General features: G+C 44.8%; 1 protein-coding gene across 6 annotated transcripts in view; it reads right to left on the minus strand.

Annotated features, from left to right (window-relative positions):
• raph1b (Ras association (RalGDS/AF-6) and pleckstrin homology domains 1b) overlaps window positions 1–27,497 on the minus strand; it is a 68,000-nt gene that overhangs the window by 17,971 nt on the left and 22,532 nt on the right. For 3 of the 6 annotated variants that reach the window (XM_055929324.1, XM_055929322.1, XM_055929323.1), the window contains 6 exons: window positions 9,645–9,767; window positions 7,589–7,694; window positions 6,735–7,354; window positions 5,415–5,504; window positions 5,007–5,081; window positions 501–578 (listed from right to left, as the gene is read on the minus strand). In XM_055929324.1, coding sequence (XP_055785299.1) covers window positions 501–578; window positions 5,007–5,081; window positions 5,415–5,504; window positions 6,735–7,354; window positions 7,589–7,694; window positions 9,645–9,767 — 1,092 coding nt within the window. Of the gene's footprint in view, window positions 1–500; window positions 579–874; window positions 2,250–5,006; window positions 5,082–5,414; window positions 5,505–6,734; window positions 7,355–7,588; window positions 7,695–9,644; window positions 9,768–27,497 lie in introns of those variants that run through there. The other 3 variants (XM_055929326.1, XM_055929325.1, XM_055929327.1) reach the window with 3 other exon arrangements.

A 27,497-nucleotide genomic window follows, 5' to 3' on the forward strand; every position in this document is an offset into this window, starting at 1 on the left:
ACTAACTGGAACACAGTGCAAAGGACCCCAGTTGTTCACGAAAACAAGACTTGTTTAAATCAACCCAAAGAATAAGCAGTCTTACGGATGCCAGTGCAAAATGTCTGATTGTCTCTCATTCTCCGTCTCTTTCAGACACACAACACTGCAATGACCTATTTTCACAGCGCTTCGCTGCAGGTCTCTGAATGAAGTTAGTTCACCACGCAGTGAATCTGACGCACATATGGAGGAGAGGATCTTATGGAACGATGTATCACAATGGGAATGTACAGCACATACTGTGGAAAAACAAGTGTAGAAAAACTGTGTAAACTGTGGGTTAGGTCAGAACTAGGGTTGCAAAATTCTGGTAGCTTTCAATAAATTCCCTGGTTGGAGGTCTTCGGATTTCCTGCTTATTCCCTCCTTATTCCAGAAATCCTCCAACCGGTATTTTGGGAAAACGAGGGAATTCATTGAAAGTTCCAGGAATTGTACAACCCTAGTCAGAACCTTACCTTTTTGACTTGCGCCTCCTTGATTTTCTCCAGGGCCACTCGGATCTTCTCAGCCTTCACTTTGGCCCCCTGCTCCTCCTACAGACACACAGCAACAGTTAACACACACACACAGGCAATGGTCAAACACATACAGTACATGCACAAAAACCAACAGGAGCCTTCAATACTGAGCCAACCTCCTCCTCTATCACCTTCTTCTACTCTTTCCATACCTCTCCTCATCGTAGGGCAGACAGTTCAGTTGATGCTCTCTGAACTCCATTTGTCAGAGTGAGACCAACACTTCACATATCACTTTCTACCTCTGTCAGCCAAAGATGCATAAGCGTATACATACTGTGCATTCCATCAATGGCTCTGGAATCGTTTACCTGGCCCCTCCAGCAAGACGCCATCACCTCCATCTCTGGTAGCCACCACAACACAGAACGCGTGTCCTCGCACACAGATCAGACCAACACTTCCGACTCCAACCCAACGGTAGATTGCCCTAAAATCACCAGTGCTCCATTGGTAAAAATGAAAGAAAATAAAACGCTCAAAGATGGCCGCTCTTTCATCCCATTCTCCCCATTATCGTCCTCTCGCTCTTTCTCTCTACTAGAGCAGCAGCCGAGGTGTGGATTTCCCTTTAATCTCGCTACACGGAGGATGGGAGACAATAGTGGAGGATTCCCCAAACGGCAAGAATCTGCAGATGATACGAAGTTCGGTCCTAAAATGCGTTCCCTCCACAACAAAACAAAAAAACAAAAACACTTACATAGCAAATAGAGAAAGCCTAGATACTACAAAAACAAATTGTTTTTCCCGATGTTGGAATGTCACCATTCCAAAATCCCGATCTTCTCCTTCCAAGACCCCATCGAGTCCAGATGAATGGCAAAAAGCAATGTATTTAAGAAAAGGAAATAGATGGACTGTTGTAGAGAGCAAGAGCGAAGGAGAGATATTTGTTTAAGTCCTTCAGGAGTAACTTAGACCAATGCACAGCGACTTCAACCTGCTTCCACTCACAGACTACAGCCAGGAAAGCAAGACCGGAGTGGAGTGTGAGAGTACAGGCTCATTGACACACACAATTCGGCGTACACACACACACACACACGTACTCTACGCACAAGATGAGCACCACTAACCCCTCTAACTCAGAGAGACTGGGAGGTGAGACGCCCCTCCCCCTTCCATCCCTCCATATTCTCTTGTTTCCCCCCTCTCTCGCTGTGGAACAGCTGCGGAGTCCTGGAAGCGTGCCCAATCGCCAAGCCATAATCCCCATACAAACAGGAAAACCCCTTCACTGGCTGGCGACAGAGAGGACCCCTCTGTCCCGTCACCCAATCACAATGTGTATCCACTCTCAAGGGGACCCGTTCGCCAGACCCTCTTCCCCCTTATCCAATCAGTGCAGGGGTAGCTGACCCCCCCGGACAACAGTATGCAGGGAGTGGTATTAGAGGAGTGGGGCAGTGAATGTTTGGAGGAGGGGGGGCCAAGCCTCTTATCTGGGCACCCCCTCCTTGACCCAGTCAACCTTTCTGCATGAGCGGCGGTGTAATGCAAGAAACACACTGTTTGGCCAACACGCAGTGACAGGCTTTTAGTGTGGAATGTGTTTGTATGTGTGCGTGTGTGTAAGGGTTCAAAGGACCAATGGAGGATTACAATATGGAGTCAATCCCAGTCACACTGTTAATTTTGCTTTTGGACTTCCATCCAGAGACCGCAAAACCCTTTCTCCATGCCCCCCCCCCCCCCCCCCCCTCCCCTCTACAGCACTTTGCTTCCTGCATGCTCCTCAGTAAACACTGGAAACTAGATATCCCTCCTTCTCTACTGTAGGCACTTTCCTACTGCATTTTCACAGGATTCCATGGAGGCTGAATTCAAAACAGGATTTGCTGCTGCGCCCATAAAAATCCCGTCTCGCTCTTTCCCTTTGAAGTTTTACCCTCTTCCCCTTTCTCTTGTTCCCCTCCCCCTCGCGTTCTCCCTCATCATCCGTCTGTACTTCGTTCTATTCTGACTCATGAAGCAGGGGAGAAGGGATAGTGTGGTGAAACTGCAATCTATTCTCCCTTTCTTTCCCTCGCTCTCTCACTCTCTTTCTCGCCGTCTCTGTGTAAAAGTGCAGTGTAACACTGACACACAAAACCCTCCCATTGCCACAAACACCTCAGGCACTCTCGCGCTCCCTCGCTTCTCCCTCTAAACCTATTTGCATGGCATTCTGAATACAGACATGGACAGACGGATGGCTTAAAAACAGATCATAAACAAATAGCCTTGTGCAACATGGGACTATAATAACTCCATAATCAGTCAATTAAATCATACGGCCCCAGGTCCTAGCCATGAAATTTTGCGTTCATATGTGTGTTTAATAATTTTAGATACTATGTCAGAAGACATACAGATGTGTGCCTCCTCCTACCCATAATCCTCCAGTGTTGGCATCCCTAATATTCGAAGGAGCAGCAACACAGTCAGCGTCCCCTGAGAATGACTGCATAATTACGTTCCCATACATTATGATAATTTAGGCCTTCCGCATAAATTAAAAAAGTGCTTGACGCGTTTGTTTTGGGTCTTTTGTGTCGAGATAATTGTTTATTAACAGATGTGCTAATATGTCAGATGGCCTTGGCTAGCGTTTGCGCTAATCAAGGAATGCTGAAAACAAACGCTCTTGGGTCTGTGCATCTAAAACAATGTTGAAGCATCACAATAGAGAGAGATTCCTGTCAAAATGGTGGCATTTACAACATTGACAGAAATACAGTATATCCCCATACTACACCCTGGAATACAGTATCTATCACTACTGCTCCCTGTGTATCCCAGGACTATCACTTGGCTCAGCGGCTTTTGTTTTGAAGGCTAAATAAATCATGATCGAAAGTGGCCAACTTTACAATCCACCAAAGTCAACATCTGACACACAACCATCAAACAAATGCCAAGAATGTACTTTACTGTGCAAAGCTGTGGGAGGGAGGGGAGTAGGGGTTCCAGATTAAAGATGATGGATAAATAAACACATATGATAGAGAGAAAAAGAGAGCGAAGGAATAATGGAGCACTGAGAGGGGGAGAGAGCAACTCTCTTTTCTAACCCGAAAGAGGATTAGGCCGATTTAAATGAAACAGGCCAGCAATTTCTGAGACAAATATCTTAAACGTACTACACTGCTGCTTATTTTCTTCATGGAAATGTCCCTGTGTCATTTCACTGCACCAGACCAGTCAGTAATCTATAAATGACGGGGCTTGTTATTTCTCTTTAGCTTTGGAGAGGAGGGTCAGGTCAAATCCATTGACGTTTTCAGCTAAGTAGCCTTTTAACAACCATGAGGAGGAAAGCATGTATAAGTCTTGGCTCCTGTTGGTTTCAGAATCATGCTTACCGTACCAGACAGGGTTGGGGTCAATTCCATGAACATTGTCTCAATTCAGTAAGAAACAATAAAGAACATCGGAATTGGAATTTCTGTTAACTTCCTGTATTGATCTAATTGAAATGGAATTGACACCAACCTTGATACCAGTGTTTCTCAACCTTTTTTGGACCAGGGGGCTACAAGCTACTGTTTACGTAAAATGACCATTCTTCCCTGGTTGACCACTTCCATTAAACAGAGCACTGGAAAGTTGACCGAATCAGTGTCAGACAACTAACCACCCGAGGGACTGGTAAGCAACATCCCAAGGACCAGATCCGGCCCGTGGACCGCAGGTTGAGGAACACTGGTTTATACCATAGCATTAGTGGCTCACACATCAACGACTTCATAATATATAAGGGAGCGTTCAGAGTTACACACACATCCAGCGCCATTTCTCTAAGCTCAGGCACATATCAGAGTCGACGCACACAGGCATGCAGTCATGCTCCAGACCTAGTGCAACTGAACGCAGCCCATATGTATGGGGTTATTATAAACAACACTCCAGATTTGGGTCAAACGCATGTCAAGTACTTTCAAATTCTACTCAGGAAAAGTATGGTCAGTAGGTGTGCTTGGTTTCGCTTGGAACTTGCACTTTTGGGATTATCGTGGTTCTATTGTCCCAGGCAAATCAAGTCAAGAACATTTGAAAGTATTTTACATAAGCGTATATGGCCCAGGTCTGTCTGCAAGACTGTCATGACAGTGAAGTTAGATAGAGTGCAAAACTGTACTGAGCCGCAGTGCCAGTTACCTACCCTACATTTCTTTCCCCCTACTAGAGGAAAGGAGTGCAGGTAATAAAATGGACACATCAGCACAGGGAGGAGCACGAGGGGAAATAATGGCCAAAGGAGGGATATAAGCAGGGGCTGCATACAGGAGAAAGGCGAGAAAAGAAAGCTTACGGAAGGATGAGATAGAAGTAAAACAAGCCAAATCAGGTCAATCGAGCATTGTGGGTGGGTGTTGGCACTGTGGGAGGAGCTTAGGGAGATGGTAAAGAGGTGTCGTTCAATCACGAGCGAGCATAAGCAAGCGAATGAGGCGTCACCTTGGTCAGCAGGTGAGAAGGCTTTCCTGCAATGCTTTTCAGAATGAGGGACGTTTCTCTGTCCAGATAAGAGTGCTTGGTGGCGCAGAGGTGAGGAGAGAAACAGATAAGACAGTCAGGGCAATGATTCTCAATGGCTCATTAAAAATGCTTTTGAAGGGTGGGGGGGGGTTAAAGTGTGGAAGCAAGAGAGGTCCAAAAGTTGGAGCATTGATTGTGGTGGTAGTCATATTAGATCGCTGTGGATGGGGAAGAGAGACGATTTATCAAAAGCACATTTTTTAAAGATGATACTGCTGTGATTACTGAAGGTGATTGCTAATACTCACCTGTACACAATCACACACCTACTGTAAACTACATACAGGTCTTGCTTTTTCTCCAAAACACACACACACACACACTTACAGTGTCCAGATCTACTTCATCCTCCCGTGAGGTGAAGTCAAGCTGCCGTCTGGCCGGCTTACCATTGGCCCGTCGCAGTAGTGAGGCATGCTGGGAAACGGGGAGGTGCATTATGGGTGCAGAGAGGATGCAAACACACACACACACAGTAAACATGCAAGGGGACGGGGAAGGTGCACTTTATTCATGTAGGCGTTAAGCTCTCTTTCTCTATTTAAAATGTTCACATTTTCCTTTCAACACCTTACCTTCCACTCATGGTCACCTAATAATCCCCAGTTTACAATTGGCTCATTCATCCCCCTCCTCTCCCCTGTAACTACTCCCCAGGTCGTTGCTGCAAATGAGAACGTGTTCTCAGTCAACTTACCTGGTAAAATAACGGTAAAATAAAAATAAAATAAATAAAATTCAATCTCTCCATTGCATACTGATTCTATATGTGGCCATGTGCAGCGCTAGCGATGCCAGGGTGTGGGTTCAATTAGTGATAACGTGCTACATACTGTATATGTATGCATGCACTGTTCTGTTAGTCGCTTTGTATAAAAGCTAAGTGGCATATATATTTTCTCCTTTCCATCTTGTAAACCTAAACTAAGTTCCCGCACTTAAGTCAAGCAGGTTGAGTTTACAGCAAAACGGGTACAGTAGATACATTGTAATCCATATCACACATGCAGACTTCAGTGATTACAATGCATTCACTCACTGTGCTGTAAATACCACACTTTCCAATGGGTCTTATACACACACAACATTGTGTGTTACACGGATAGCAAACAAATGTAATACAATGAGTTGTACGGTGCACACTTGACATGCAGTTGGGACTTCAAAACACCATGCAGGGAACTAGAGAGGGTGGTTTCGAGAGGACGTGCGTACACACACACACACACATTCATCATCATACCATTCATCATCATACCATTCATCATCATTCAACATGTTTGAACAAACAAACCACTGCAGCAGTTTATTTTTCCCCCTAACCAAACAGCCTTTCACTGTCATAACTCAGACAGACAGCCCACCCTTTTAGTCTGAATAAAGGAAGTCCCACAATGCCCCATAAACGGCAATCATTACCCTACCCAAACTAAAAGCCTGCACATGGAAAAAGGTTTTTGATAGGCGGAGATAACTGGGCCTTGTTTGCAGGCTGACTCTCATACAGACGACAACAGAGGATAGAAATGAACAAACTATCAGTGGTAATAATGTTTCACGAAGAGATATTGCTATTCATGGTACATCTTAGTTAGTTTTTTAGGAAACAATTGGGAAAACAGGATTGTGAAGATTGGAGTGTGTTACCTCAGTACTGGCTGGGCCCTGTGGCGGCTGGGGGCCTTGTGAACCCCCTTCCTGCTCGGGCCCTCCTACTGTCCTAGACAGCACCTTGTCGATATCCAGGGAGTCCATGCTGGACGCGGATGCAGAATTAACGCTGGACCTCGAGGAGTGGCCCCCCGCCTCGTGTTCACTAACCGTGCCCACTGAGCCCGTCCTCCGGTGCTGCGAGGACAAGGAAGTCGCAGAGGGGCGCCGGAGGGTGGTCGAGGAGTAGGAGGAAGAAGTCTGGTGCGCCGCCTCGTCCATGCTGAGTGACGCCTGCTCCAACTGGGCCGTGATGTCGTCCAGTGAGAAGTTCGATGCCGACGGGCGCCCGTGGGAGTTGGAGCTGCCCCCTCGGACGGTGGAGGCCGGTGACGCCCGGGTACTACTGCTGGTGCTGCCCCCGCTGCTACTCCCCCCACCGCTGCCTGTTTGCTTGACACTGGCGCTGCGACCCCCCGGGCATCGCTGTTGACATTTAGCCTGGCGGGCGGTGCCGGTGTTGGGCTTGCCGATGGTGCTGAGCTCCTGTTCTATGGAACACAGGTCAGCCATCAGGGCATCCAGGTCTACGGTCTCTGTCGTCTGGTTCAGAGCCTCTGTAAAAAAGGGGGAAAAGAGGAGTGTGAATACACATTATTTTGTAAACACACACATGCTAGTACACACACACTAAACAGAAGCTAATATATTGATTTCATGAAAGTGTGACGGTTGAAAATATACTTTTGCACAGCAGTAAAGCAATGGTGGTGTGGGTCACACAGGCATGTCACAGACACCATGCTCTTCAGGAAGTAAGTAGGGCATATAGGTCTGAGTGTGTGTCTTACCGTTGATGTTGTACATGGAGAAGCGGTACGAAAAGTTAGCCATGTTGGTTTCCTGTCTGAGAGGGGCCTTCTGGACCGGCTTCTGTGGCTTCCCGTCATCCAGACTCTGTAGAGGACAAATCACACTATCAAAATCACCACTAGCTTAAAGATATTCTCTGATACTTTTTAGCCACTAGTTCTGAATAGTCCCCCAGTATTGCGTACTACCTCACAAATTATTGCCCTCTCGCTCTACTGTGTGTGTTTCTTGCTAGCTGTCACTCAAATGGCGAGAGGTTGAAGGTCAAATTGCTAGGGGACTGGCCCACGTGGAGGTAAATGTAGGGAAAATGGCACCACACAGATTCCAGAAAACAGTTGTTTTCAAACTAGGGATTCCATGGCTAATTGAGGTAAGACAGTAATTCTTCTCAGAATATGCATGTATGAACTGCACATTAGAGGTCGACCGATTAAATTAGCATGGCCGATTAATTAGGGCCGATTTCAAGTTCATAACAATCGGTAATCGGGATTTCTGGACACCGATTATGGCCGATTACATTGAAATGCACGAGGAAACTGCGTGGCAGGCTGACCACCTGTTACGCGAATGCAGCAAGGAGCCAAGGTAAGGTGCTAGCTAGCATTAAACTTATCTTATAAAAAAAACAATCTTAAATCAATCTTAACATTATCACTAGTTAACTACACATGGTTGATGATATTACTAGGTTAACTAGCTTGTCCTGCTTTGCATATAATCAATGCGGTGCCTGTTAATTTATCACCGAATCACAGCCTACTTCGCCAAACGGGGGATGATTTAACAATGGCGCATTCGCGAAAAAAGCACAATCATTGCACGAATGTACCTAACCATAAACATCTTTTGCCTTTCTTAAATCAATACACATAAGTATATTTTATTTAAACGTAGATATTTTAGTTTAAAAAAATTAATGTTAGCAGGCAATATTAACTAGGGAAATTGTGTCACTTCTCTTGCGTTCATTGCACGCAGTCAGGGTGTATGCAACAGTTTGGGCTGCCTGGCTCGTTGCGAACTTGACAGAATTTTACATAATTATGACACAGGTTGTGCAATGTAACAGCAATATTTCGACTTAGGGTTGCCACCCGTTTGCAGCGGCAGGCTCGTAAGCATTCATTCAAACTTTACTGCTTTTGCCAGCAGCTCTTAGCAATGCTTGAAGCACAGCGCTGTTTATGACTTCAAGCCTATCAACTCCCGAGATTAGGCTGGCAATACTAAAGTGCCTATTAGAACATCCAATAGTCAAAGGTATATGAAATACAAATGGTATAGAGAGAAATAGTCGACACGTCATAATTCCTATAATAACTGCAACCTAATATTTCTTTACTGGGAATATTGAAGACATGTTAAAAGGAACCACCAGCTTTCATATGTTCTCATGTTCTGAGCAAGGACCTTAAACGTTAGATTTTTTTTACATGGCATAAATCGCACTTTTACTATTTTCTCCAACACTGTTATTGCATTATTTAAACCAAATTGAGCATGTTTCATTATTTATTTGAGACTAAATTCATTTTATTTATGTATTATATTAGGTTAAAATAAGTGTTCATTCAGTATTGTTGTAATTAATAAAAAAAAATGTTAAAAATAAATAAAATCGGCCGATTGATCGGTACCGGCTTTTTTTTGGTCCTCCAATAATCCGTATCGGCGTTATAAAATCAGTCGACCTCTACTACACATGATACAGAGTACCGGAGCATGTCTTTAATGCATAACAATACCAGACTTTAACAGGTTTGAAGGAAGTGGAAGAAAGCTAACATGACACAGCGAATGGGTGGGAAACTAGGATAATACGGTTGGCGAGATACGGTTACGAGGATACGATTGCAAGGGTACGGTTACTAGGTTACAGTTACTAGGACATGGTTGCATGGATACTATTACTATGATATTGTCACTAGAATATGGTTACTTGGATATGGTTTGCTAGGATACCGTTGCCACGATATGGTATCCATGACATGGCTACCAGGATACGCCCATCCTCCCCTACTGCAATACCTGTGTGAGTTTGTCCAGCTCTCCCAACCAGGCGCCAAACATTTTGTCTAGGTCCTGGTCTTCCTTATCACTGTCCTCCTCCTCTGCCCCGTGGTCCAGCTCATCATCAGACATATCCGCCATCTGGAGGCAGACACACAGAGTACCTCATTTGAATACAGGAATCCCATTACAGTTGAAAGGATTAAAACATTTAAATTCACAAGCATACGCAGACACATTTACTAAGAAAGAATTCCATCACACAGTGGCCGTGATGAATCCACAACGTCACCAGCTCAAGCTTCTTACGTGTTACCATGGCAACCGCCAAAAAGAGCTCTATAATGTGGAGAGATACGGCTGCGCAACGGCAGGAGGCTATTCCCTGTTGTCTGCACGAGATACAGTATAGCACATGCTGGATGAGAGTCAAAGTCGACTGTCAGCCACAGCCAGTCATGAACTGTGTCCCAAATTGCACCCTATTCCCTTTATTGTGCACTAGGGCTCTATAATGCATTATAAAGGGAATGAGGTGCCACTTGGGACAGTGCCATGGTGTTCGTATCACAGAGCCTCATTGTGCCATCTAATGACAATGACAGAGCGCCCTCTTGTGGAAAGATTAGAAAATAGGTGATTTATTTATTTCCCACCTTTTACACTGCTGGGATAATGATTCTCAGTGTGTAAATCATGTGCAGTGTCATGACTAAATGCCACACCGATAGAACTTGAGCCAGTGACACTACAAGCCTTTAAAGCCCCTGTGCACGCGCACATACACACGCGTCACCAAAGCCCCTTCCCCTAACCCCACCCACATTTGTGACTAAACCAATCTCTGACCCCACTCCTTTCTGATCCACTCCAACCTCGTGCAGACAGAAGCATATTGGTGTAATAGCTGACCCCTTCACATCCTGTTCCTATTGCATCACTTCCTGGTTGGAGAGGGAGACAGTTTAGTGGAGTATTAGTGTCACACAACCTTAGGAGCGAAAACACAGCATGGGATCCAGTCAGAGGAATGCTATCTTATCTTTATCTAGTGATAGGCTCCATGAGGACATGGGGAGGCACAGCCATACACAGTGGGACACAAGAAAACACTCCCTCACACATGGTCACGTACAGTTGAAGTCGGAAGTTTACATACACCTTAGCCAAATACATTTAAACTCAGTTTTCACAATTCCTGACATTTAATCCTAGTAAAAATTATCTGTCTTAGGTCAGTTAGGATTCACCACTATTTTAAGAACGTGACATGTCAGAATAATAGTAGAGAGAATGATTTATTTCAGCTTTTATTTCTTTCATCACATTCCCAGTGGGTCAGAAATGTACATACACGCAATTAGTATTTGGTAGCATTGCCTTTAAATTATTTAACTTGGGTCAAACATTTTGGGTAGCCTTCCACAAGCTTCCCATAATAAGTTGGGTGAATTCGTTTTTTTGGTGAGTTCTATTTTTGTTTCATCAGACCAGAGGACATTTCTCCAAAAAGTACAATCTTTGTCCCCATGTGCAGTTGAAAACCGTAGTCTGGCTTTTTAATGGCGGTTTTGGAGCAGTGGCTTCTTCCTTGCTGAGCAGCCTTTCAGGTTATGTCGATATAGAACTCGTTTTACTGTGGATATAGATACTTTTGTACCCGTTTCCTCCAGCATCTTCACGAGGTCCTTGCTGTTGTTCTGGGATTGATTTGCACTTTTCTCACCAAAATACGTTCATCTCTCGGAGACAGATCGCGTCTCCTTCCTGAGCGGTATGACGGCTGCGTGGTCCCATGGTGTTTATACTTGCGTACTATTGTTTGTACAGATGAACGTGGTACCTTCAGGCGTTTGGAAATTGCTCCCAAGGATGAACCAGACTTGTGGAGGTCTACAAAATTTCTTCTGAGGTCTTGGCTGGTTTCTTTCGACTTTCCCATGATGTCAAGCAAAGAGGCACTGAGTTTGAATGTAGGCCTTTAGATACATCCACAGACGCACCTCCAATAGGCTAATTGACATCATTTGAGTCAATCAGAAGCTTCAAAAAGCCATGACATAATTTTCTGGACTTTTCCAAGCTGTTTAAAGGAACAGTCAACTTAGTGTATGTAAACTTCTGACCCACTGGAATTGTGATAGTGAATTATAAGTTAAATAATCTGTCTGTAAACAATTGTTGGAAAAATGACTTGTGTCATGCACAAAGTAGATGTCCTAACCGACTTGCCAAAACTATAGTTTGTTAACAAGACATTTGTGTAGTGTTTGAAAAACGAGTTTTAATGACTCCAACCTAGTGTATGTAAACTTCTGGCTTCAACTGTACACACGCACACCCTCTACCACTAAACTGTAACCACAGATTTCAATGACTACGCCCCCCCCCGTCCTCGCTTTTCACACGCACAAACTAGTGAGAAGTGAGACAGAAACAAAACACACACAGCTACATGGGATCACGGGCATGGCAGCAGTGTGTGACAAAGTAGCCTAAAAGACACGGAGGCACAGTGTTATCCCCACAATATTTCCCTGTGTTCCTACAGTACATTAACCCCTACAACAGCCAGACCTGTGTTCAAATACTATTTGAAATCTTTAAAATACTTTGAACGTTTGCGCAAGCCTGCCTAGAGTGCCAGGCGGGAAGGTTTGCAGTTTGGGGTATATTCTATGGGTTCCATTGCACCAGGAGAGCTCAATCAAGTATTTGAAGCCAGGTCTGATAGCAGCCCATTCAGATGGAACAGACTGTTAGAAGCTCAGGCCTAAGGTAATCTCATTGGTTTTCCAGGGGGTATAGTGCTTCCCCCTAACCGAGCTGAGAGCCCCTTTGATAGGGGACTGTACCAGACAACAGGACCCCCTACAGGTACATAGGGGGGCTAACCCAAATTGACCCCTTCTTTTGATACTGTGTGTGTATGTATACTTGTTTTCCTACCTTATCAGGACCCCAATGTCCTAACAATTCACCCGAATGGCTTGACAGTGTAGAAAAACACTTTTTTCAAATGCCATTTTAAGCTTAAGGGTTAGGTTTATGGTTTTGGGGTTAGGGTTAAGGTTAGGTGTAGGAGTTAGGGAAAAATGATTGTTAATGGTCAAACATTTTTACTCAAAAAGTCCTGAGATTCCACGAGAATAAAGCTGTGTGTGACCCGCAATCTGATCCAAGATCAGCACTGAGCTTGTATCTGTACAGTATCATTTTCTGCAGCATTATGTTGGAGTGTGTGTGGGAGGTAGCATAACTTAATAGCAATGTCTCAAAGTGGGGAGCAATGTGTTTAAGTGTGGAGGGAGCAGTGGAGAGTAAAGGCAGGAAGAGCTTGCTTTGAAAATCCCCTCTCCTCTTATTCCCCTGAGAGAGAGAGCAGAGAGAAAAGAGAGCAGAGAGAAAAGAGAGCAGAGAGAAAAGAGAGCAGAGAGAAAAGAGAGCAGAGAGAAAAGAGAGCAGAGAGAAAAGAGAGCAGAAAGAAAAGAGAGCAGAGAGAAAAGAGAGCAGAGAGAAAAGAGAGAGCATACATACTTCGCTGCATCTCTACCTCCAAATCCTTATTTTCTTCTGTGTTAACGGCTCAAAGAAGGAGCAGAAGAGTGAGAGAGGAAGGGAGAAAGAAAGACAGAGGGGGAGCAGGGAGGAAGGAAAGAGGGAGAGAGAGTGAGCGAGCAGGGAGGGATCAGAGTGAGGGAAAGAAGAGAGAACAGGGAGGGAGAAAAGGGCTGCTGTGCTGAGTTGCAGTTAGCATCCTGTGGTTAACCAGCCTGTGATTTGGGCCTAGTTTGGCTGAGTGTGTGAGTGGGCCTGGTGGGCACTGGCACAGGCCATAAACACACAGACAGACACTTATACACTCACTCACAACACACAAAAGTTCATGCGTGCAAAATACGCACAGCAGCTGTTTCGGATCATGAGCGGACACATTCAAGATAGCTAGCTTACACAGAACCACTGTTGTGTGTATATGACTGTGCAAATTTACAGGCATGGACAGTTACACGCACACAGTCTTCCCACACTGTGTCTCTACAGCTGCCCAACCATCGCCCCCCTAAAACCCCTTGGCCATCCCAGTCAACCATTTAGTTGGCATGGCCACCATATATGTGAGATACACAATGTACAGTGAACAGGGTACACACCCGTTTGTGTGTATGTAGTAGCTGTGCGCGCGGCAAGTGGTGGGACAGGGTGACGGTTGGGGGGGGGTCAGAACAGGAAATGGCCTAATTTCCCCCACAGGCTGTTCCATAACAACGCCCAAGCCCAGCAGTCAATCAAAACCCAGCATCGCCATTGTTACAGGGACAGGGCTTCTTTACAGCATGACATCATGGCTAACCGAGGAGGACAGGAAGAGGAAGAGGAAAAAAACGGAATAAAATAAGCCTCCTTTCTGTTTGCAAATACGCTGCTGGTGCTATCATATAGACTGTTGCGTCCGAAATGGCACTCTATGGGCCCCGGTCAAAAGTAGAACACTATATAGGGAATAGGGTGCCATTTGGGAAGTAAGTACAGAGATGAGCTATCAGCCACCTCCTGTAGTCTGACCTGTATTTGGACAGCACTCCCCTTGCTGTAATAAAATTATAGACACACACACTTTTTGGGTTGTTGACCATAAGCTTTAAACAGTGCTGCCAACTATTGAAGATAGGAATTCTCACTCCAAGCTGTTGTCATCGGCTCCACTCTTAACCGGGGGTCTGGTGGTTCCCAAAGATTGTTTTAAAGCTAATTTCCTGCAATCCTACATATTTTTTTACATGGCTAAGGCCCATGACCTGGGTGGATTTCGATTTTCTTAAAATTATCACAGGTCAGGATTCTCCACGACTTGGCTTCAATTACTTTGAGATTATTTGGGCAGGACATTCAGTATGCTAATTGGGGGTCATTAAATTACATTGGTTTATGGTTAGAAAATGCTAATACTAAAAGTTAGTAGCAGTGTCTAACCAATAGGACCATAGAAAATACTGCACAGGACGTTGCTCTCCGAGAGGGTTCGCCGCCCCTGATCTATGCTTCCCAAATACTTGGGGTTTGAATATGTTCATGTGACATTTGATTTCTACAAATTACCCCACATTAAAGAAAAATCTCATGAAAATAAATCTTCATTGGGTGAGGATGACTGGCAAAACGTTGCGTGGCCGTGGCTTGCTATAAAGAAGCAGGCAGGCATCGAGGAATTCAGTTACCGTTCGATTGAACTTTAGAATGGGCAAAACGAGTGACCTAAGCGACTAATGAGCACCGTATGATCGGTGCCAGACGCTCCGGATCCAGTATCTCAGAAACGGCCGCCCTCCTGGGCTTTTCACGCACGACAGTGTCTAGGGTTTACCGAGAATGGTGCGACAAAAACATCCAGTCAGTGGCAGTCCTGTGGGCGAAAACGGGAGAATGGAGAATGGCAAGAATGGTGCAAGCTAACAGGCGGGCCGCAAACAGACAAATAACGGTGTAGCACAACAGCGGTGTGCAGAATGGCATCTCGGAACGCACAACTCTTCGATCATTGTCACGGATGGGGAATTGCAGCAGACGACCACACCTAGTTCCACTGCTATCAGCTAAAAACAAGGAGAAGCGGCTCCAGTGGACACACAATCAACAACACTGGACAATTGAGGAGTGGAAAAACATTGCCTGGGTCAACGAATCCCAGTTCCTGGTGTGTCATGCCAAGGGCGTAAGCAATGGCGTAAGCACTATTAGTCCATGAACCCATCCTGCCTGGTGTCAACGGTACAGGCTGGTGGCGGATGAGTTTCTATTGTTATTTTATTTAACCAGTTGTATCGCCGTTCAATCTGCAGCAAGAATTCAGGCTGTTATGGAGGCAAAGGAGGACTGACCTGGTACTAGATGAGCGTACCTAATAAACTGGCCGTGTGTCATGCCAAGGGCGTAAGCAATGGCGTAAGCACTATTAGTCCATGAACCCATCCTGCCTGGTGTCAACGGTACAGGCTGGTGGCGGATGAGTTTCTATTGTTATTTTATTTAACCAGTTGTATCGCCGTTCAATCTGCAGCAAGAATTCAGGCTGTTATGGAGGCAAAGGAGGACTGACCTGGTACTAGATGAGCGTACCTAATAAACTGGCCGTTGAATCCAGGTGAAAGCTATGATCTAGGTTAAACCTATGATGTTTTGTACTGAGTGTACAAAACATTATGAACATCTCTTTCCATGACAGACTGAGCAGGTGAATGCTATGATCCCTTACTGACGTCCCTTGTTAAATCCACTTCAAAATGAGTGTAGATGAAGGGGAGGAGGTTTGTGTCATCGACTGCAACGCTACTGGGTTTTAAGAACGGTCCACCCACCAAAGGACATCCAGCCAATTTGACAACTGTGGGAAGCACTGGAGTCAACATGAGCCAGCATCCCCATGGAATGCTTTTGACAACTTGTAGAGTCCATGCCCCAACGAATTGAGGCTGTTCTGGGGGCAAAAGACTCAAGCTGGCATATTCGATTTCAAATAGCCCAACTACACTAGAAAAATTGGGAAGTGAAAATAATAAAAATGATGTGGAATAACAGTAGTGTCCTTGCTATGCACAATCATTGGTCTATATTTTAGCTGCACACCAGCCACAGCATAGAGAGGCGTTTCTTTATAAGATGTGCATCCAATTGCCTTGGCTAAACCCATACTAAACCAATTACAACCTTCAATCTGTCAGGGTACACAGTGCAGTGGCAGGAAAATGAAGGATCTCCCAGGTGAAGCTGCCATAGTAACTTTATTTGTCACATGCGCCAAATACAACAAGTGTAGACCTTACCGTGAAATGCTTACTTACAAGCCCTTAACCAACCATCAAGAAAAGTTTAGAAAATATTTACCAAAAATGAAATGTACAATTTAAAAAACAAAATAACAATAACGAGGCTATATACAGCGGGTACCAGTACTGAGTTAATGTGCGGGGGTACTGGTTAGTCGAGGTAATTTGTACATGTAGGTAGGGGTGAAGTGACTATGCATAGATAATAAACAGCGAGTAGCAGCAGTGTACAAAACAAATGGAGGGGCGGGGGGGGGGGAGGGGGGGTAAAAGTCTGGTGGCATTTGATTAATTGTTCAGCATTCTTAAGGCTTGGGGGTAGAAGCTGTTAAGGAGCCTTTTGGTCCTAGACTTGACAATTTTATGGGCTTTCCTCTGACACCGCCTATTATATAGGTCCTGGATGGCAGGAAGCTTGGCCCCAATGATGCACTGGGCCGTTCACACTACCCTCTGTAGAACCTTACGGCCAGATGCCGAGCAGTTGCCATACCAGGCATTGATGCAACCGGTCAGGATGCTCTCGATGGTGCAGCTGTAGAACTTTGAGGATCTGGGGACCCATGCCAAATCTTTTCAGTCTCCTGAGGGGGAAAAGGTTTTGTCGTGCCCACTTTACGACTGTCTTGATGTGTTTGGACCATGATAGATCGTTGGTGATGTGGACACTTGAAACTCTCGACCAGCTCCACTACAGCCCTGTCGATGTTAAATGGGGGCCTGTTCGTCCCGGCTTTTCCTGTAGTCCGCGATCAGCTCCTTTCTTGCTCACATTGAGGGAGAGGTTGTTGTCCTGACCTCCTCCTATAGGCTGTCTCATCATTGTCGGTAATCAGGCCTATCCCTGTTGTGTCGTCAGCAAACTTAATGGTGTTGGAGTCATGTTTGGCCACGCAGTTGTGGGTGAACAGGGAGTACAGGAGGGAACTAAGTACACACCCCTGAGGGGCCTCTGTGTTGAGGATCAGTGTGGCAGATGTGTTGTTGCCTACCCTTACCACCTGGGGGCGGCCTGTCAGGAAGTCCAGGATCCAGTTGCAGAGGGAGGTGTTTAGTCCCAGGGTCCTTAGCTTAGTGATGAGCTTCGTGGGCACTATGGTGTTGAACGCTGAGCTGTAGTCAATGAACAGCATTTTCACATAGCTGTTCCTTTTGTCCTGGTGGGAAGGGCAGTGTGGAGTGCGATTGAGATTGCGTCATCTGTGGATCGGTTGGGGCGGTATGCGAATTGGAGTGGGTCTAGGGTATCCAGGATGATGTTGATGTGAGCCATGACCAGCCTTTGAAAGCACTTCATGGCTACCGATGAGTGCTATGGGGCGGTAATCATTAGTTACAGGGACTATGGTGGTCTGCTTGAAACATGTAGGTATTACAGACTCAGAAGGGGGAGTTTGAAAATGTCAGTGAAGACACTTGCCAGTTGGTCCGCGCATGCTTTGAGTACACGTCCTGTTAATCCGTCTGGCCCCGGAGCTTTGTGAATGTTGACCTGTTTAAAGGTCTTGCTACCGAGAGCGTTATCACTTAGACGTCCAGAACAGCTGGTGCTCACGTGCATGCTTCAGTGTTGCTTGCATAAAAGGCATTTTGCTCGTCTGGTAGGCTTGCGTCCCTGGGCAGCTCACGTCTGGATTTCCCTTTGTAGTCTGTAATAATTTAAGCCCCGCCACATCCGACGAGCTTCATAGCCAGTGTAGTAGGGTTCAATCTTAATCCTGTATTGACGCTTTACTTGTTTATCTGAGGGCATAGCAGGATTTCTTATAAGCATCCGGATTAGTGTCCCGCTCCTTGAATGCTCATGATATAGAATTGCAGATGAATATGATCCCATTTCCAAACAATTTTCAAGCACAGTTGATAAGTTAAACGCACCGAATTGGATTAAGTAGAAAATAAAAGCAGTACTTTTTTTCAATAAGTGAGAAATAAAAAGGTGTGGTGTGTGAAGAGGGTCAAATGCATCTCACGTCCAACGCGTGAGAGTTGGCTGCACCGTTTAAATCCACGTCCCAGGTGCTAATTCACTTAAAGCTGTTAGAACACCTGCTACTAAGGGCATGATTGATTTACAACCGGGGGCATCACCACTACCTGAAAAACACAGCGTGTGGGTGTGTGAGTTCTATGTGATTTATCACAAAAACAAAAATAAATCCCTCTCCTTCACTCCCTCCCTCCCCTTCACTCCTTCCCCGTGTCTCTTTCTCCCCGTGTCTCTTTCTCCCCGTGTCTCTTTCTCCCCGTGTCTCTTTCTCCCCGTGTCTCTTTCTCCCCGTGTCTCTTTCTCCCCGTGTCTCTTTCTCCCTCCATCACTCTCTCTCCAGGCTTGTGTGCCTATGAGAAGCCTGAGCATGACACTCCCTCATCTGTCTCCCATCACCACCGGAGTCAGAGCGAAGGGGCCACCTCAGGGTTCAGAGGTCGCCCCACTGGGGATGTTGTGGTGTTAAGCCTCTGCCACAGTGGGAGGGGTACACAGGAAACACACACGTCTTCCTCACACTAGGCCACCAGTTTGGGTTGGCCTGTGCCTCCGAGGAGGGGGATAGAGGGAGAGAGCGAGAAGAGAAGAAGGAGAAAGGGGGAGAGAGATTGAGGGAACTGTCCTGGAAAAGCACTGCTCTAAATTAAAGAACGTAATGGCTGGCTTCCAGTTCTCAACCATGAGGCTAGGAATAGAGAACAGAACACACAAACTGTCAATGTACTGTTGAGTGCTCAAGCTGGGCAAGGGCGAAGAGTGTTTCATATAGAGAAGGGACAGGATGTGATGTTGTTGTCAAAGGTCATACATGAGATGCTCACTGACAGTCAAGTCCGGAGGTGTAGAACCCTAACCTGTAGCCTATGCATCTGTATATAACCACACACACACACACCCCACAAGCCGTATAAATGTGAATTTTAAACACTACATGAATCTCAAATGACACAGATAAATGCAGACTGATGTTATGTAGCATGTAGCCTAGTCGAACAGTGTTTAACCTAGGTGTTTGGTTGACTTCCGTGTAATCTGAATAGAAATCAGCTAGCCACTCATGATTCACATGCAAACCAATTGACCTTATTTAAGTATACTTGAGAGGGGGAGGGAAGGAGGGAGGGAAGGAGAGAGATAAGAAGCGTCAGGTAGCAGAGCGGTTAAAAGCGCTGGGCCAGTAAGCAGAAAAGTCGCTGGTTCGAATGTCTGAGGTGTAAAAATCTGGTAAAAATCTGGCATTCTGCCCTTGAGCGAAGAAGTTAACCCCCAACAACAACTGCTCCTCGGGTGCCGTAGACATCGATTAAGGCAGGCCCCCTGAAACACTCCCCCTGAAACACTGATTCAGAGGGTTCAATGCGGAAGACATTTCGGTTGAAGGCATTCAATTGTGCAATTGACTAGGTATCCCCCTTTCCAAAAGAATGGACAAAAACAAGGAGATGAGGATTGATAGAGCAGAAAGTAGGGAGAAAGAGAATGGAAGGAGAGTTAGGCAGAGAGAGGGAAGGAAAGAGAGAGAGAATGAGGACGAGAATAGGGGGAGGGAACAAGAAAGAACGTGAGAAGGCATTTGGACAATTCCACACTAATAGAATGAAACTGGCAGCTTCATTAAATAGTACACGCAAAACACCAGTCTCAACGTCAACAGTGAAGAGGCGACTCTGGGATGCTGGATTTCTAGGCAGAGTTCCTCTGTCCAGTGTCTGTGTTCTTTTGCCCATCTAGATCTTTTATTGGCCAGTCTGAGATATGTATTTTTCTTTGCAACTCTACGGACAAGGCCAGAATCCCGGGGTTGCCTCTTCACTGTTGACGTTGAGACTGGTGTTTTGCGGGTACTATTTAATGAAGCTGCCAGTTGAGGACTTGTGAGGCGTCGGTTTCTCAAACTAGACACTAATGTACTTGTCCTCTTGCTCAGTTGTGCGCCGGGGCCTCCCACTCCTCTTTCTTTTCTGGTTAGAGACAGTTTGCGCTATTCTGTGAAGGGAGTAGTATACAGCGTTGTACGAGATCTTCAGTTTCTTGGCAATTTCTTGCATGGAATAGCCTTCATTTCTCAGAACAAGAATAGACTGACGAGTTTCAGAAGGAAGGTATTTGTTTCTGGGCATTTTGAGCCTGTAAGCAAACCCACAAATGCTGATGCTCCAGATAATCAACTAGTCTAAAGAAGGCCAGTTTTATTGCTTCTTTAATTAGCACAACAGTTTTCAGCTGTGCTAACATGATTGCAAAAGGGTTTTCTATTGATCAATTAGCCTTTTAAAATGATAAACTTGGATTAGCTAACACAATGTGCCATTGGAACACAGGAGTGATGGTTGATGAATGGGCCTACGTAGATATTCCATTAAAAATCAGCCATTTCCAACTACAATAGTCGTTTACAACATCTACACTGTATTTCTGATCAATTTGGTGTTATTTTAAAAATTGACAAAAATGTTGCTTTTCTTTCAAAAACAAGGTCATTTCTAAGTGACCCCAAACTTTTGAATATGTACCGAAAGTGAATTAATGAAGAGACCGCAGAGTTCCAGAGTTCCAATTTGCACAGAGAATTTTACAAAAACACATTTACTTGAAGAACAGTACAGATGCAAATTTTGGTAACAGAATGACGTTTTGTGCTATTTGTGTCATCATTTTGTTACTGTGGAATTGCCCATTACATCATAGATAAGATTACATGGAACTCTGCAGTCTCTTTGTTAATTCACTTTGCATCCGAGTAGGAACAGAACACTGTTGTTAATTTGGGTTGTTCTCAGTCTTGTCTTGGGTCCTGTTCATGAGAGCTTACAGGAGCAGAAAGTTTTGCAACGGAAAAAGAGTGCGTCTTGTTTCTTACTGAACAAGTTCAGATTCAGATAGTACATCATTTAGTTTTGGAATGCTCTCGGTCGTTTCGTGCCCACTGAACAAGACCATGGTAAGCGTGAATGCGCGCGCACACACACACACACAGCTCACCTTCCTACACTAGCTTAAAAAGGTGGACGCTGTAGCGTTTGTGACTATGCCGTAAGCTGTATGAAAACACATCATGAGTAATGGCTGAATAGACATTTCCATAAACCAAACTTCTAAATGGGTGTGGATGTAGTCTAATTTTGGCGTCGTACCCCACCCACCCGCACAATGCTCTCACACACACAACCAACTCCCTTGTGCGTGTCTGATGCATGAAGGACGGAGGGGCTAATAAAACAGTGGCAGCAGTGACACATCGTCTCAACAGCATCCTCCATAGAAAAAATATGACAGCCAGACAACACACAGACCAAGCCATAATACTATTTCTCACTCTGCCACTCATTTGCTCTGTCTCTCAAACTACAAACTCCATCCTGACCCCAATGTAGAGAGCCTTTTCAGGTCCAAAAATGCATCAACGTCACATCGTATCACGATGAATGAAATCTCAAAGGAGAAAAAAAAACACTCTTATTACAACAATGGTAACATTTTAGGAAAATCAGCTACAGGGGAATTTAATATAATAAATGCCAAGTAGAAGACGCTTTCATCCAAAAAGACTTAGTCATGCGTGTATACTTACGGGTGGCACCCGGAATCAAACCCATAATCCTGGCGTTGAAAATGTCGTGCTCTACCAACTAAGCCATACAGGATGAGTAACAGTCTTATATTAAGTTGTAAAATGCTGAATTTCCCCTTTAACCCCACTATTCCATTCTGGAGAGGTAGATGAAAAAGGGAGGGGGGGGCGGGGGGGGGCACATTCCTGTGAGTTTGGTAGGGCTCAGCTGTAGTCTCCTGAGGGGGTGGAACAAAAATTAACACCAAGAACAAAAAACATTTAGAGAGGCCTGCTAGGTTAAGAAAAACACTCCAGTGTGTGAGGTAATGGCCCATTAAAGAGTGGGTCCCATATTCACAGCACCGCTAAATTGTCCCCTGGGAAGTGTGTGCGCGCGAGCATCTCAAACTAAGGCTGCTATAGATGACAGTGGCTTGTTTTTCCTTACCATGCACACATGAGTCTAGTCTATAACATTTAACACGGACTAAATTTAGAAAGTCTGCTTCAACAGCTGTCGACACCACCCCATGTCACAATACCCCCACTGTTCCTGTGGGTGAGTCACCCCTGGCCTTGGGTCCTGTTCTAGAGAGGAAAATAGATATGGGTGTGGCTGGACTCTCCCAAATGGTAGGAGGTGGGGAGGGGTTATATGAGTTGGCCAAACATAGTTGGTATTACTGCTCTCAAGTGCTTTGATCTCCTGCGCAACAAAGCAGGCCGGTGAGCGTGGACGAATGAATAGCGGCTATTTCAGGGCACACGGCAGTGCTCATTTTCTTTTATTTCACCCCTCTCCATCCCCTCTTCTCCCCCTGTCTCCCTAATCCCCTCTGGGCAAACAGGCCTCGTCCATCATGCTCAGTCGGTTAATGAAAGGGGCCGTTTGCACAGTGAGGGGGGAGCAAAGAGATCATTAAAAACATATAGGCGGAGAACGTCATCAGTTCATAACTGTGAGACTACTGTATATGGCTAGTAGGCTACAACCTCATACAGTGTGCAAAAAGGAGATTATCGTCTCCACACTGGCTATGAAAGAGATCCATTGACAACGGCAACAGTCTAAAGTAAATTTGGGTGTGGATCACTCCTGGCCCCGTATTCAAAAAGCGTCTTGGTGTAGGAGTACTGTTCTAGGATCCGTTTTCCCTTTCAGATGATAACGAATAAGATTACATGGACAGTGAGGACCTAATCCTAGATCAGCATGAATACAGGCCATGGAACCTTTGTGCCCGGGAGAGTAAATCGAGAGGAACTCACTCCAGGCCAAGGTTGTGTTCATTAGGGCATACCGTAGACATGTTCTGATGGTACCCGAAGGTTTAGTGCCTAATGAACCTTGCTTTGATTCAACGTCATACAGTATATCAACATCCCCTGGTAATATCATCAATGGGAAAAACGCACAAATGACATACAGCCTAGATAAAAATCAACAAAATGCATACAATGAAGCAGAGATCCAATCCAGAGACATTTTGCCATCTTTGTGGCATTAAATGAAAGCTAGAACAAAGCACTTCCTGGAATAAGCAGATAAAAAGGGAAGGATGGGCAAGTGGGAGAGAGGAAGACAGAGAGATGATAGGGGAGGGAATGGACCATTATAATATGAGTAGTGGGAGGGCCAGACTGACAAAACAGCATCAGTCAAGCACGACTGACAGCCAGCAGACAGAGAGGAAAAGAGGAGAATAGAAAGAGTAGGAGGAGAGGATCACTCAGATTGACTCTGGCATACGCAGCCAATTAAAACAGGAGGGGGGGGGGGGGCAGAAAGGAGAGAACGAGAAAGCAGACTAACAGAGATATAGAGGAGAGAAAACGAGATGTGAAGAGAGAAAGAAAGCAAGACAAAGACAGAGGGAGAAAGAGAGAAAAGAAGAGAGGAGCTGGCCAGCTGATATGTTCCCACCCAAAGGCAGCAGCTAGAAGTCAGCAGGTTTCTCCATAGTAACAGCAACAGCCCTACTCCCATAGCAGCCACCTAACTGTGCAAATACAGAGCCTTCAGAAAGTATTCACACCGCTGGACCTTTCCCACATTTTGCTGTTTAACAGCCTGAATTTAAAATGGATTAAATTAAGATTGTGCCACTAATCTATACAAAATAGCCAATAATGTCAAAGTGTAATTATGTTTAACAAATTCTTATTTTTTTTTATCTATAAAAAGAGTCAATAAGTATTCAATCGTTTTCTTATGGCAAGCCAAAAAAAGTTCAGGAGTAAACATTTGATTAACAAGTCACATAATAAATTGCATGGACTCACTGTGTGCGTGCAATAGTGTTTAAAGTGATTTTTAAATGGGTACTCCATCTCTGTACCCCACACATACAGACAAGAGTAAGGTTCCTAAGTGGAGCAGGAGGAGACGTTTTCATATGGATTGTAAAAAAAGGGGCACCTATTGGTAGATGGGTATTATTATTAATATCCATTATTATTCATTTTACAATTTGGATTGTGTATCAATACACCCAGTGACTACAAAGACACAGGTGCCCTTCCTACCAAATCAGTTGCTTGAGATAAAGGAAACTGTTAAGGGAGTTCACCATGAGGCCAATGATGATTTTAAAGAGTTTAAAGACCTGTGATAGGAGATAACTGAGGATCGAACAACATTGTAGTTACTCTACAATACTATCCTAATTGACAGAGGGAAAGAAAGAAGCCTGTACGGAATGCATCCTGTTTGCATCAAGGCACTAAAGTAATACTGCAAAAAAATGTGGCGAAGAAATTAATAAAAGCATTATGTTTGAGGCAAATCTCTTCATATTGTCAAGATTGGTGGTGGCTGCATCATGTTATGGGTATTCTAGGGAGTTTTTTGGACTACAATAAACAGGATAGAGCTAAAATTCCTTGAGGAAAACCTGGTCCTCTTCTGGCTCCCAGTGTCTGCTTTCCAACAGACACTGGGAGACAAATGCGGCTTTCAGCGGGATAACCTAAAACACAATGCTAAATATACACTGGAGTTGCTAACCAAGACTTAAATCTACTTGAAAATATATTTCAAAACATGAAAATGGCTGTCTAGAAACAATCAACAACCAACTTGACAACTTTGTTTAAGAATAATTGGCAAATATTGTAGAACTCGGGCGTTCAAAGATTATTAGTAACTTACCCAGAAAGACTCACGGCTGTAAATCGCTGCCATAGGGGATACTGACATGTATTGACTCAGGGGGGTTGAATACTTATCTGGTCAAGATAGTGTTGTATTTTCCATTCATAAAAAAATTGATTTTTCTTCCACGTTTGAGGATTTTGTGTAGATCGTTGACAAAAACGCAACAATTAAATCCTACTTTGTAACAAATAAATGTGGAGAAGGGGTGTGAATACCTTCTGAAGGCGCTGTATGTGATCATCATCTAGCTTGTGATCTTGCTCTATTTGATTGTTTCCTGTATACGCTGTCCCACTGAGCTGTTATGTAGCTCTGCCAAATGGCACATAGTATACAATTCATTTCTGTTGTGCATGGTCCTTGGAAACGCAAATCACTATGGAAATGTATGATGCAGGAATAAATAGGCATTTATGTATGATAACCACTAGCTCTGTAACCATAGACTATCTGATATCAAATCAAATTATTCAAATGTATTTATAAAGCCCTTTTTACATCGGCGGATATCTCAAAGTGCTGTACAGAAACCCAGCCTAAAACCCCAAACAGCAAGCAATGCAGGTGTAGAAGCACAGTGGCTAGGAAAAACTCCCTAGAAAGGCCAGAACCTAGGAAGAAACCTAGAGAGGAACCAGACTATGAGAGGTGGCCAGTCCTCTTCTGGCTGTAACGGGTGGAGATTATAACAGAACATGGCCAAGATGTTCAAAGATGACCAGCAGGGTCAAATAATAATAATAATAATAATCACAGTCTCTAGAGAGTTGAACACAGCAGGTCTGGGACAGGTAGCACATCCGGTGAACAGGTCAGGGTTCCATAACAGCAGGCAGAACAGTTGAAAGTGTATCATTAATATCCTTGGGTAATGAGTAACACATAGTTTCCAGGCTCATAACAACCACCAGTTTGTCCATCGTGGGCAGGTATCATTTCTGGGTTTGATTTTCAAATTTGGCAATCATTAAGCCAATTTAGACAGAGAAAGAGACTAGGGTAAAAAAAAAACACAGCCACACACACTCACAATAGAAGTGCAGTCACCCAGCATAGACATAACCCATTAATGTGTTAAAAGTCCTCAATCTCCTTGCTGAGTAACACTAACTTGGCAACTAGGATATCGGCTCAATAACAACGTTGCTGTGCGTTTATATTTGTACTATTCGGTCTCTTTTACTCGCTATCCTAGTATTTAAGCATCAGTGTCTAACCGTAGTGTGTCCATAGTAGACATAGTGTGCATAACACGCACCTATTAGGGAACAAAGAGCACAGTGAGTATAGAGCTGTCCAATCCACACCCGACCTGTGCACAGGCTCAACGTCTCCCTATAGGCAGACAGAAAGACCGACCGACACCACAGCACAGATCCCAGAACAGCTGGGAATGTCTTCATTCATCCCAGCAGCCCCAGCTCCTGCCAGCTGCTCCAGCCAGCCTCTGACCTCTTGACCTCTGGCAGCTGGCTGGGAATTGGTTACTGGCACATTGCACACGCGTACGTAGGCTGAAACACATGCGCACAGGCAAAATGCACAGTCTTCTCTTGTTAGGCCTCCTGACTCCAGCAACTGCCGGTAGTATGTCACTCTGTCCACTCGCCTGTCTGTCATCAGCAGTGCCACCTCACGTCCACCACGCCACCTCCGGCTTTCCGGCCATTCCGCACCGTCCATCTCTGGCGTTCCGTAATATTCAGGAATGCCAGCCTGCCCCTGAAGGGTGTGCAACACCCCTCCACAACATTCACATGGAATTTGGGACGTACCCACATATACACACAAACAACAATACTGTTCCCCAGTAGTTCATTTTCAGCTCCAGAGGGCTTACTCTCCATCTTCAAGAGTCAGATTCCCTCACCACCAAAGGGGGTGGGTAGCTTTTAAAGGACACACACAAACAGTACACACGCAAACACACCCTCCGATAGCACACAACGCACCATTTTTATCATCTCCATGGAGACCATAGCAACAATAGCATCCTGCCAGTCAGAAGCAGACCTGCCAACCCTGTCCAACTTTTTATAGTACCAGACCCACGCGGCAAACTGGAGATTCAACTCGCGCGTGTCGTATTTGCCGAATTGGGGTTCTTTCCCGGCCCCCTGCTCACACGGTTTGTAAGTCTGATCGCAATTATAGAATTGTACCAAATCTAGCCTATAAAAAAGGTTGGAATACTTTCGACAGCATTCCATTTACACATATGGTAAAAGTCACTGACAAGGTCTAATAACAAGTTAATTGTTTAGACACAAAATGTACAAATGTCTTATCCACAAGATTTTTTTTTACTCTGATATGATAAGAACAACAAATGTTTGAAGCAGAGCCT

The sequence above is a fragment of the Salvelinus fontinalis genome, chromosome 7, assembly GCF_029448725.1.
Source record: "Salvelinus fontinalis isolate EN_2023a chromosome 7, ASM2944872v1, whole genome shotgun sequence".
NCBI lineage: Eukaryota > Metazoa > Chordata > Actinopteri > Salmoniformes > Salmonidae > Salvelinus > Salvelinus fontinalis.